At 41.2% G+C, this 13,528-nt stretch overlaps 1 protein-coding gene across 3 annotated transcripts in view; it reads right to left on the minus strand.

The window, feature by feature from the left end:
- The window catches only part of ENPP1 (ectonucleotide pyrophosphatase/phosphodiesterase 1), a 74,357-nt gene that overhangs the window by 46,424 nt on the left and 14,405 nt on the right, over positions 1-13,528 (minus strand). For all 3 annotated transcript variants that reach the window (XM_039531928.1, XM_039531929.1, XM_039531930.1), the window contains exons 2-3: positions 3,145-3,217; positions 1,846-1,962 (exon numbers count right to left, since the gene is read on the minus strand). In XM_039531928.1, coding sequence (XP_039387862.1) covers positions 1,846-1,962; positions 3,145-3,217 — 190 coding nt within the window. The remainder of the gene's footprint in view (positions 1-1,845; positions 1,963-3,144; positions 3,218-13,528) is intronic.

Below are 13,528 nucleotides of genomic sequence, written 5' to 3' on the forward strand. Positions count from 1 at the left end.
ATGCTAGTCATCAACTATGGATTAAAACAATATGATAGTGCTACATATGGCCTAAAATGGAACAATGGAATTCAAGGCTATTTGATCTAGACTTTGCTGATGACATCGCTCTGATCAGTGAAATGCACAAACCAAGTAAAAGAAGTAATGGAGAAGATAGGTTTGAGATACAATGCAAAGAAATGTAAAGTCATGTTAATGGAGACTATAGGGACAGAAATCAAAAATGAAGAAGAGAAACTGCAGAAGGTGGACAAGATGGTACTAGTTTGGAGGAAATAAGTAGAAGAATTGGGAAGGCAAATGCTGCATTTGGAAGACTCAAACATCTGGCAACTCAAAAACATCTCCCTCAAGACAAAACTGAATGTGTACAAAGCATTTGTTATCGCCATCACAACATAAAGCAGTGAGACATGGCAACTTACCAAGAAAGATATGCAAAAGCTGGATGCATTTCATCACAAATGTCTGAGAAGAATATTGGGAATAACAGAGATAGGAAGACGAATGAAGAAGTCATAAAAATTACTGGACAAGGTACCCTCTTACAAATAATCTACAAAAGAAGACATCATTGGCTGGGACATGTGCTGAGAATGGAAAAAGAACGCTTACCAAATACTGCTCTTGAATGAAAGCCAGAAAACACAAGAAGAAAGAGAGGAAGACCGTGAATAACATGGAAATGAACAGTTCTGAATGACATCAAGCACCTCAACATGAAATGGGAAGATTTGGAGAGAAGGACAGTTGACAGGCAAGGATGGCAAATGTGGGTAACCCAATGTGCAACAAAGCACAGGATGGACTAAGCTCTAAGGTAAGGTGTACATGCAAGAGTAACGTAAAAGTTAAGGGTTAAATTCTGCCTCCTGATCCACATGCAAAGATGAGTTTTAAGGATTCCACACATGCATAACAGAGCACAATCTGACCTTTCAGAAAGCAAGAACAGCCACTCATAAGTGATAACAGATGACATTGTATAGTTATATTGCCATAGATCAAGGACAATAAAAGGCAGCCTTGTATGGATTTCCCAAAGTGTAGCAATTCATATATTTTAAAGCAAGCAGGCTTAATCTAGCCTTCCCATAAGGGTTCAGTTCAAGATCTGTCCTGAGTAGTGATGGAGCACATGTTAAAGTGCTTTCCTGAATCGAGGCCACAGTGCCTAATCCTATTCTCACTACTGTCAGTGGTGAAACTCCTGATTACTGGAATGAAAGCCAGATCAAGCTCATAGTTTGTGTCAGGTTTTTTCAGGTGTTTTCCTGAATCAGGCACATGTCGCTCTCTAGGGCCACTGGGCGGCTGCTGGGCCAGGCAGCTACTGCACATAAAAAAACTGAGATGTTTTGCTATGGAACAAAAATACTTCAAAAGCTCAGAATGTTTCAATGAATGGAAAGTCCCATTACTGCTCAGCTCTAGCAGGGAGGGAGAGCAGCCTCCCCAGAGCTCTATGCACTTCCTTTTTCATTTGGGTGGGGAGTGGGCATAAAGGAGCAGAGAATGGGAGGAGCCCTCCCGTGTTTCCCCCCCATGTCAGCCAGTGCCGCCTGTGCCAGATACAGGACTTTGCTGCCATAATAATGATAAAATTAAAATAATAGTAACCACTGCAGCTTCATCAATTAAAGTAATTGTGGAATCACTAGCATAGACAAATCAATGGAATTTTAACCACAATGTTCTTATAGCAAGTCTAAGCAACATGGTGTTTAAACAGCCAGGAGCTGATGATGACCTGTCTTCACTAGCACTCCCACCAGTGGCAGTAATTTATAAGAAAGATGATGTAACTGCTTCCCTTTGTCTCCCTGATGTTTTCACTCTTACCTGGCTGTATACATGCTTCCTGGAAATCTAAGCAGCAATTTCCAAGTTCGACGCAATCTCTATCACAGCGGCAGCTTCCAAATGTCCTCTCAAAGCAACGACCTTTGCAAGTTTTGACTGAAATATTGGACAGTGTCATTACTTTCAGTAATCTCAGTATTAGGAACTTAGCAGCTATTAGCAAAAAGTAGGGCAGAACTCAAACAACAATGGTAACAAGATCTAAATATTTGCAAAGGACAGAAATCTAGCACCTGCTCTAGACACAGACTTTGTACCATTATAATTATTCCAGCTAGGGGTATGATTAAGGACTAAAAAGTATTATGATTAACATTCCTTCATGTCTTTTCTATCATTTCTTTCAAACAAGCAATGTGTGGCTATTAGGATGCTGATAGGGAATACGAGGTGGGAATGTAGATGTCAATGGCTAAACATTAATCCTGAATTGGTCAATATGCCTAGAACATCAATAAGATCATTGTAGGGAATGACAGAGCTTTATTGTACCACTATTTAGATAGATGTGTTTTTTCTAGTTTTCTAATATCCTGCGGTTGCGTAAATTAGATATCATGGTGATTTATATATAGGTAGCTATATGTAGGTAGCTGCTTTATTTCCTGATAAATAAAATCACATATGCTAGCCCCCATCTACAAGGTCTGACATAAGGATTTCACAGTTACTAGAAGAGAAAGACAAATAGAGGATGGAAGTCAACTGCTGAATCAAGTGTCCACCTCAGCTCCTTCTGCTGATCAGTTAATCGGTCACAAATAATTCCTGGTTCTCTCTGCAAAGCCTGAGTAAAATGGTAGAACAATACCGAACAGATTCCAGTGAGGATTTAACAGTAATTGGAGTATCAGGGTAAATACCATCACAGGATTATTGGCTGAGCTTGAAAAGACCTTACACTCAACTCAATGGCATTTCTGTGTTCTGAGTCTGGTCAGAATCTGTCATAATCCACTCCCTATTGGATTTCTTTGATGGAGGATTTACTCATTTCACTAGTCAAATTGTTTCCTCATTTGTTCTGGTTCCTAGAATACAACCTCCTAGTCTCCTGTCTGAGCAAACCTTATAATGGGGGTGAAGGACAAGACACCAATGAATTAGAAGAGACACACACGCAAGTACTTGGACTAAGGTGCTGGCAATTGAAACTACTTCAGGTAAGGCACACAACTGCCTTTCCCTGCAACATAAGGATGATACTCTCATAACCTCATGATGAATTTTAAAACGGAATTGCTCAGACTATTTATATTGGAGAATCACATTAATTACCATCTCTTGAACAGCTTGGCTTCAGTCCAAATATACATCCTAGGATTATGGTTAGCACACAGGCAGACAGTACCTGTAATATAGGAAATAAAATAAAAACGGAGTTAAATGTCACTATAAGATCATTTTGAAACCCCTCTTTTAGGTAATGAAAATTTAGTTATCATCTATATGAAGTCATGCAAGCCTGCAGAAGCTGATAAATGTACAGATTAGGAGACCAATCCCATTGCCATTACTCAGACAAGTTGTCTTTACTTGTGCAAGTAATCCTGTTGATTTCAAAGAGACCATTCATATAAGTCAAGATTACAGGACAGGGCCTTTACTTCTTTCATCTTCCTTATACAAATATTAGGACCAGATACTGTCCTATGTCAATTGCTTACAATGCTTTTCCTTCCCCAAAATGAAAAAGTTGACTTTTAAATGCTTCTGTGACTGGTGCCTCGAATGGAAGACGCTGAGAATGCCACACTCAGGGCAGACTGCAAGAAACAGGGCAGACACACACCAAAAATTGGTGATTTATTCTATAATTAGATTCACCAAGCCAGTAACAAAAGAGGTTCTGTAGAACCACACTGGTTTACCAGAAGCTAAAACGCAGTCCCCTTTAGGCATTCCAGCCCTTCATTCCCATCCAAACTGGTCTTATATGATAAGAGGATGCTGAAAACCCAATTCACCATACATGAGGCTGGGGGAGAGAGAGCTCAGTAGTTTTAGCATTGGCCTGCTAAACCCAGGGTTGTGAGTTCAATTCTTGAGGAGGCCACTTATGGAATCTAGAGCAAAATCAGTACTTGGCCCTGCTAGTGAAGGCAGAGGGCTAGACTCAATGACCCTTCAGGGTCCCTTCTAGCTCTAGGAGATGGGTATATCTCCATTATTTAAAAAAAAAAAAAAAAAAAAAGGTTCTACCATTCTCAAAGGATCAGACACTTACCCCCAGGTCAATATGTATTTCAAATCTTACCCAAATATTATGCTGTCAGCCAGGGGTGAAAGTAAGGCGGTACGGGCTGGTACAGCATCCTGATAAAAAGTGGCCACCGGTACTGGCCCATACAGCTGACTTTAAAGTGCTGCCATGGCAGCACTTTAATATTGTTGCCCCTTTTATGCCCCTTTCCCCCAGAAGGCTTTAAACATGGGGGGGCAAAAGGAGCAGCTGCCCCAGGGCCAGCAATTTAAAAGGACCAGGGGCTCCAGCTGCCGCTGCTGCTACCGTGGCAGCAGCCAGAGCCCCGAGCCCTTTAAATCACTGCTGGAGCCCCAGGTGGCATGGGCCAGGCAGCTCGGATGGGCTGGCTGGGGGACGCTGAACCCCACCCTGCCCCTTTTGCCCAAGGCCCCACCCATTCCAGTGGGGACAGAGCTGGCCACCGTAATGGTAAGAGTTCAATTTTTCTTTCACCCCGACTGTCAGCCAACCCTTAGTAACTAACTAAAGATGTATTATTAAAATAAAAAGAGAATTATTGAATGGTAAAAGAATCATATACATTATAAGAGATTGTCAAGTTCTCAGATCAGAATTGTAGCATTGATGGTGAGTTTTCTGGTTTGCACAAAAGTCTCTCTCGAATCATTTCAGCAGGTCAGAATCCAAAGGCAGTTTATATGTAGAGTCTGTTAGAGTTTTTCCATGCATTTTCCAGGGTATTCCAAGTAACATCTTGGAAGATCTTAGTCCCACGTCTTAAAATAATATAATATATGGAGATATACCTATCTCATAGAATGGGAAGGGACCCTGAAAGATCATTGAGTCCAGCCTCCTACCTTCACTAGCAGGACCAAGTACTGATTTTGCCCCAGATCCCTAAGTGGCCCCCTCAAGGATTGAACTCACAACCCTGGGTTTAGCAGGCCAAAGCTCAAACCACTGAGAGGTCAACATACTAGAGATACAGAGTCAGGCCAGAGGTTTCTCTTTTGTAGCTGAAACAGGCTGTCAAGTGTTTTGAGCACAGCATGTGACTGTAGCTCCTTTTTCGTTGAGCACACACTGACTCATCCTTTGAAGTTAACATTCCATTTCCTACGCATACACAGGTAATCTAGTTACACTGATTTATATATGGGAACTGCCTGTCATTCATTATAATAGGGATAGATAAGCAGAAGACACTATAGGTCAGGGGTAGGTAACCTATGGCACGCGTGCCCAAGGTGGCACGCAAGCTGATTTTCAGTGGCACTCACACTACCCGGGTCCTGGCCACCAGTCCGGAGGACTCTGCATTTTAATTTAATTTTAAATGAAACTTCTTAAACATTTTAAAAACCTTATTTACTTTACATACAACAATAGTTTATACATTATAGATTTATAGAAAGAAACCTTCTAAAAACATGAAACCTTACATTAGAGTGAATAAATGAAGACTAGGCACACCACTTCTGAAAGGTTGCTGACCCCTGCTATAGGTAATATTACGAGTTTCCTATAGTGTCTCACATCTTTGATCTTCAGGTTAACTGAACACAGTCATCTGAATAATATGAAGGCAATTAAGACATGAAAGGGACTTAACATCTATAGGCTAATTTAGTTTCTTCTAACAGGAAGTAGGTAACCTCAGACAAATACACTTAGTATCTACTCTTTGATTCTTATCAATACAAGTAAATTGGTTAATGCAGAGGTCATCAACCTTTGATACCCAGCCCATCAGGGCAAAGCTGCTGGCAGGCCGGGCGGTTTGTTTATCTGGAGTGTCCACAGGCACGGAGCCCCGCAGCTCTCACTGGCCATGGTTCACTGTTCCCAGCCAATGGGAGCTGTGGGAAGCAGTGGCTAGCACATCCCTCAGCCCGTGCCGCTTCCCACAGCTCCCATTGTCCAAGAACAGCGAACGGTGGTCTGTGGGAGCTGCAGGGCTCCATGCCTGCAGACGCTCCAGATAAACAAACTGGCTCAGCCCACCAGCGGCTTTACCCTAATGGGCTGGGTGCCAAAGGTTGCCGACCCCTGGGTTAGAGGTTGCTAGCCTAATTAACATTTATTTGATAGCCACACACAAGTCAATTGTCCTGATTACAATTGCAATGTCTCTTGTTAAATTGTTATGGGTTATACATAGGTTAGCTGGTTTGCCATAACAGCTTCTTAATTTCCAGTTTTACAAAATCCATCATTTTAGGTTCCCTTCATTCCAAATGCTCCTCCCCATTAGGGTGTTAAAACATTGGCAGCTAAGCTATCCCATCGGCCATAAACCTCAAAAGCAGCATGCCCCTTAACAAAGACTAAGTATTCCATTTATTTATTATTTTTAGGCATAAAAAGCCTTTCCACTTCCTAGTTACTATTACTAGTGTAACCTACTGTGACGTGTCAGACCTGACTGACCACAACCCATCTCATACATTTTGATTTTGGACCCTCAATGAATTACAATTCTTCTTTATCACTCAAGAGTTATGTGGTGGATGCGCAAATATTTAGAGCCAGGTGCAATATCCATTTGAGTCCAGAGAGTCCCACTGACTTCACTAAGCACTGGATCAGGTCCATAAAATCTTTAAGAAAAGTGCATATATTACCACCTATCAACTCTTTACTAATTAGAGGGAACCCATTAACCCCATAAGTGCACTAGTAAATAGCGTAATAATGTGCTGCACATTGAACATTGGAAAGAAAAACAGTTTAAGGCAACAGTGTGCCAATAAAAAGATCTTTACTTCAGAAAATGCTTTGGGGTGGCAAGAGAAGGTGGAAAACAGAAGGGGAAAAAGTTTTAGGAAACAAAAGTCTCACATTTCAGGTAAATATTTCCTGGAAAGAGTAGCCTTTATCTACTTGATGAAACTTTGTTTTGCAGAGGGGAGGAGTTGTTAAGGAAACAAGTTGCAGAATTAGTCCTTTGAACGCTAATGTTATGGATTATTTATGTATTATGCTGTGGTGAAAATCTTTTCAATACTTTACAAACTCATGGCTCAGTTAACTATGAGCTCTTTAACTAAAAGAAAAACATTTTTATAGTTAGCTATAGATACCTGAGTAACAGGAAACACAGTCAGTAGGAACGCAACCCCTTGAATTTGTAGCATAAGAACGGCCATACTGTTTCAGACCAAAGGTCCATCTAGCCCAGGGGTAGGCAACCTACGGCACGGGTGCCAAAAGTGCACGCGAGCTGATTTTCAGTGGCACTCACACTGCCCGGGTCCTGGCCACTGGTCCGGGGGGGGGGCTCTGCATTTTAATTTAATTTTAAATGAAGCTTCTGAAACATTTTGAAACCTTATTTACTTTACATACAATGGCTTAGTTATATATTATAGACTTATAGAAAGAAACCTTCTAAAAACGTTAAAATGTATTACTGGCACACGAAACCTTAAATCAGAGTAAATAAATGAAGACTCAGCACACCACTTCCGAAAGGTTGCCGACACCTGATCTAGCCCATTATCCTGTCTTCCAATGCCAGGCTTCAGAGGGAATGAACAGAACAAGTAATCAAGTGGTCCATCCTGTTGCCCATTCCCAGCTTCTGGCAAACAGTGGCTAGGGACACTATCGCTGCCCATCCTGGCTAATAGTCATTGATAGACCTATCCTCCATGAACTTATCTAGTTCTTTTTTGAACCCTGTTATAGTCTGCGCCTTCACAACATCCTCTGGCAAAGAGTTCCACAGGTTGACAGTGCATTGTGTGAAGAAATACTTCCTTTTGTTTGTTTTAAACACACTGCCTATTAATTTCAGTTGGTTAGTTCCTTAGTTCTTGTGGAGTAAATAACACTTCCTTCTTGACTGGTGTGGAGAAAGTAATGATTTTATAGACCGCTATCATATGCTCTCTTAGTTGTCTCTTTTCCAAGCTGAAAAGTCCCAGTCTTATTACTTTTTCCTTATACAGAAGCCATTCCATACCCCTATTCATTTTTGTTGCCCTTTTCTGAACCTTTTCCAAATCCAATATATCTTTTTTGAGATAGGGTGACCACATCTGCACGTAGTATTCAAGATGTGGGTGTACCCTGGATTTAAACAGAGGCAATATGATATTTTCTGTCATATTATCTATCCCTTTCCTAATGATTCCCAACATTCTGTTAGCTTTTTTGACTGCCGCTGAACATTGAGTGGATGTTTTAAGAGAACTATCCACAATGACTCCAAGATCTTCCTTGAGTGGTAACAGCTAATTTAGACCCCATCATTTTATATGTATAGTTGGGATTGTGTTTTCCAATGTGCATTACTTTGCATTTATGAACCTTGAATTTCATCTGCCATTTTGTAGACCAGTCACCCAGTTTTCTGAGATGCCTTTGTAGCTCTATGCAGTCTGCTTTGGACTTAACTATCTTAAGTAGTTTTGTATCATCTGCAAAATTTGCCACCTCACTCTTTACCCCTTTTTCCAGAGCATTTATGAATATATTGAACAGTACTGATTCCAGTACAGACCCCTGGGGGACACCACTATTTACCTCTCTCCATTCTGAAAACTGATCATATATTGCTATCCTTTGTTTCCTATTTTTTAACCAATTACTGATCCTTGAGAGGACTTTCCTTTTTATCCCGACAGCTTACTTTGCATAAGAGCCTTTGGTGAGGGAACTTGCAAAGGATTTCTGAAAATCTAAGTACACTATATCCACTGGATCTCCCTTGTCCACATGCTTGTTGACCCCCCTCAAAGAATTCTAGGTTATTGGGGAGGCATGATTTCCCTTTACAAAAATTCAGAGGTCACTCTGGATTTATGATGTCCAATCTATTAAGAAACAACATTAAAAAAGATAACGTAGATGCACTACAGTACATGTCAGAATTACACAGCCCCTGACTAATGACACTTAACAGACAATACAAGTTCATATTCAATTAAAAGAAACATTTAGAATCAATCGATTTAATTGTGGCATCAAAGCCATACAACAAAACAAATGTAAGTGCAGTACTACCAGCTCTAAAGTGGTAATATCACAATTTGTAAAAAAACAACCTGAAGATGTTTAGATAAAACCTAGACAAGGCATAAATACCACAACACCATCCACAAATCATTGGTGTTATTTTGGCAGCTAACCGCCTCATCTTGTACCTCCAAATAATATGACTAGAACTCATCTTAACAAGCAGTACCCACAATATGATCCTGGTCACCAGAGTAAATGAGTCCTTCACTGTGGTCAGGAAGTCTAACTCAAATAGTAATGTTACTGTTGAGTCGCACTGATTCATGTTCTGGGGTCCTCATGCATGCCAAATCTGGGCAGCTTCACAGCACCACAAACCACAAACACATTACAAAAATAGTCTTCTGTTTAAGACAAGCCAGAAATTCACAGTAAATACACAGCATGGAAAAAAACTTGGGCCAGATCCTCAGCTGGTGAACTACACTAATTTATACCAACTGAGGATCTGCAAACTTGCATTCACCCATTATCTTGGATATTCATTTACTGGGCTTTTTCTTAATTAGCCTCTATCTTTTTAAGTTACACCATCATAAAACAAGCACTTTTCCATGCCTGGGATGTTGTATAGCAATCATTTCTATTACAAAATCCCAAGGCTATTGTATTTTCTTCCCATAGCTTAAACGTAAGACTTCCTGAAGAGTGCTGGATGTCTCAGTAGCTTGGTAATGGGACATTTCACCCACAAACTGCCAGCCAACTCCAACACAGCAAAAGAAAATTGTTACCACCTAATATTTAGTAACTTATGTGGATCTGAATTAAGGGTCTGACACAGCACCTACAGAAGACAATAGGAGCCTTTCCACTGGCTTCAGTGGGCTTTGGATCATGCCCCATTTCCACAACATTTACAATTGCTACCTCAGTATATGGTCAAGTTTTAGTCCCCACAGCATTGCCAAAGGAAAAAGTTCTCATAACACCCACAAAACTACCATCATTAGGGCAATCTCAGCAGAGAGGCCAAGGACCGGATAGGCAATGCCCCTGAACAGCTCTCTTACTCATCAAGATGCTGCCTCCAGACAAGGGTTGAGGCTCACTGCCAGGACACTACGGCTCCCTGTGCCTGGTCTCTGGATAAACAGTGTACAGAGTTGTCAAATTAGCACCTTTCATGAGAACTAAAGATGCCAAAAATATAAAGAATTTTTTTAAAAGGGTTTGGTTGTTGGGGAGAAGCATCATATGAATCTAGTCAAAAGCAGAAGGAAAATAAAGTAAAAAAAAAACAGAGCTTGGCATCAGTGGAAGCGCCCCTTGACCTTGTCATGTCCTGTAATTTCCAGATATAATTTAGCTGAAATGCCAGAGAGGGTTGCTATGATAAACAGTATTTGAGAAAGTTTTCAAAACAAAACAAAAGGAGACAGTAAGAAAAATATGCTGTTTTTTTTAAAAGACATTTGTGTGTGTTTGTTTTGGAACAAAACAAAACAAAACAGTATTTCCTCTAAGGATGAATCTCTGTCCAATCTCACTGCTTCCTCTATGTGGGAGGACACAGGAAAAGCCTTAGCCTATAAACATGATGGGTGTTGTCAACAGATGATTGGATAGATGCAAATTTGGAAAGATCCTTATTTTGAGTTTGACAGATGGCATAGTGACACCACGATTAGGGAGCAGTTTCGCATATGTCACTCACTAAGGACCTGAGTCTGTGGAACTGAAGTCAATGAGAGTTTTACCATTGACTACAACGAAGCAGGAACAAAGACTAAGATAGGGATAATGTGAATATTGAAGATATGACACCCTGGAATTCCAAGAAATTTAGCAATACTGAACCAGAGCACCACTATCATGGGCCAAGCCAGGGGTGGTCATGCCTAATGATGAAAGGCAGAGTCAGGAACCAGGAGTCAGAGCTGAGTGTCAGAGCCAGAGTCAGGAAACAAGTAGGGCTGGAGTGGACTGGGGCAGGGCAGGAGTATGGCTAGGAACAAGGCAGGCACAGAAGTGATCACAGCTACAGGAATAAATGTTGAGCAGCCACCAGCCTGGGCAGGTGCTGGGCTTAAGAGCAGACCTGGTGATGCCTCTCAGGGAGTCTGGTTGATCAGGGTGTTTGGCTGTAGGTCAGCTAGCTGGTCTCAGGTTCAGCTGCAAGTCCTGATTCCAGACAGTGTCCTACTGGGTGATTTACAGAGAAGTGTCTCACTATTGCTTGCCCCCTGCCACACTTCCTTTGCTTCCCTGTTCATTCAGAATCTCACTCTCTTTTGCCCTGTCCTAGCTCTACCCCTCCATCTTTCCTCCTCTCTCTCTCTCCACTTTTCTCTTCTACCCCTTCTTTTGCACTGACAGCTCTCTAGCTTTCCCCATCTTGATTCCAATCCCAAGAAATCAGCTAAAATCATAGTTAACTATAATAATTTTGAAATAAATGTCTCCATCCCTCCCCTTCCAACTCCCCACTCTCCCTCTATTGTCCTTCCTTACTTCCTGTACCTACCATGCACCTAATGATCCTCTCACTCTCTACCCTGAAGTCTTTCCTCTTTCTCAGTGTTTTTGTCCCCAGTAAAACTCAACCTCTCCCCAGTTCAACCCCTAGCCTTCTTAAATACATTTTGAAAAAAAAATGCCAACCAAGACACATGCGTAATTAACAAAGCAGCCTCATTTATTTAATCCTTGTTTTCCATGGTTTACTGTCTCCGGATGTCATGCCATCTCTATATATGGGCTAATCCTGAGGGTCTCACCCTTTCTCCTATGCCAGCTCAACACCACCCAGAGAATTCCTCAACACTTGTGAAATCCTGAGGAGGGAAGATCCACTAGGTTTTCACTGCTTTGTGCTATCAGTAGAGCACACATCAGGTGGAACTTAATATTGTAATGTCTTTGGGGAAGGTAGCATGTCTTTTATTTGTCAGTCAAATATAAATACAAACATAGCACAATAGAAATTATGAATAAGAATAAGAAGTCATGTCAAAGAGGGAAACCTGTTCTGCAACCTGCCATAGAAGAGAGGTAGCCTTTAATGAACACGTTGTGTAGAGGAAGCCGGGGAGTTACCTGTTTAGCACAGAGCAAAATCTATCTTTCTTCACTGTAATTTCCAAAAGGAGACTGAATGGATGAATGGCTTAACAGTTTTATATCCCAAACAGGAAGACACTTGATAGCTCTTTGGCAACATCTGCATCATACCAATCAAATTTACTGAACTGAAGGTAGGTGAAAAGGCATAGAGGCATAGAGATGTGTAGAGAGGGGCAGTCCCGTATTGTGTCAGAGCTGGGTAGTTCACTGAACACCCACTCTTTAGATAAACTGTGGATCGGGACCCCAACATGGGTCATGACCCCATTTTAATGGGGTTGCCAGGGCTGTCATTAAACTTGCTGGGGCTTGGAGCTGAAGCCAAAGACCAAGCCCCACTGCCCAGGGCTGAAGCCCTCATGCTTCAGCACTTCCCAAGGCACTCGGTGCGGGGGAGGGGGGGCACTCAGGCTTCGGTCCCCTTTCCTGGGGTCCTGTAATAATTTTTGTTATCAGAAGTAGGTTGCAGTGCAATTGAATTTGAGAAACCCTGGATTAATGTATCAAACAGATGTAAATGTAATATTTTATATTTATTTCAGGTTTCTAAGTATTTTTCTTATGCATCTTCAGACATATTCTCTGACTTCACACTATTGGCCCATATTAAATGTCTACTTGTAATCTATCATCTTGTGAACGGAAAGAGTGTGAGGTTGGAGGTCAGATGTTAAAGTTAACACACTGATTCTGTCTGATCACAAGAGAGCGCTTGCAAACCAGAGGTGTGGGAGCTACACATCTGGCAATCCTGGTTACTCTAAAGTAGTGGTTCTTAACCTGGGGTGCACACACCTCCTGGGGGTGCGAGATGCCCTTTCTGGGGGTGCAAGACATGCCAGATTTTTTTAGAAGGTAAATGATCGAAAACACAAATTAAGCACAGGCACGTAAGTACTACTTTTGTTTAATCAAACCTATGTATTTAACATTATACATTTTTAACAATTGCTGTAATATACAAACAAAAATATATCTAGGTTTAAGGGGTGCAAGAACATATTTTGAGAACCAAAGGGGTGCAGGCTGCAGGTTAAGAACCACTGTCCTAAAGGATTATCCTTACAGCAATAAGCAAAAACATCAGGCGCAAGCTGAAGTTCGCATGTCTACAACCTCCTTTGAACTGAAAAGGGAAGGTTAATTTAACAGATGTACATAGTTATTAGTTTTGTTTCACAAAGAAACATGGCAAAGGACTAGTCTTGGCATCTAAACTGAACATTCCAAGACTATTATTAGCATCTAAACTGAACATTCCAAGACTATTATTGCACGCTATTTCCACCTAAGGTCATTCAAGGGGGAAGAACCCTTAAAAGTAGCTGAAGTCATTGTCAGCCATTATAAACAGCCTTTAGG

Source organism: Mauremys reevesii, linkage group 3 (genome assembly GCF_016161935.1).
Source record: "Mauremys reevesii isolate NIE-2019 linkage group 3, ASM1616193v1, whole genome shotgun sequence".
In the NCBI taxonomy this organism is placed as follows: domain Eukaryota; kingdom Metazoa; phylum Chordata; order Testudines; family Geoemydidae; genus Mauremys; species Mauremys reevesii.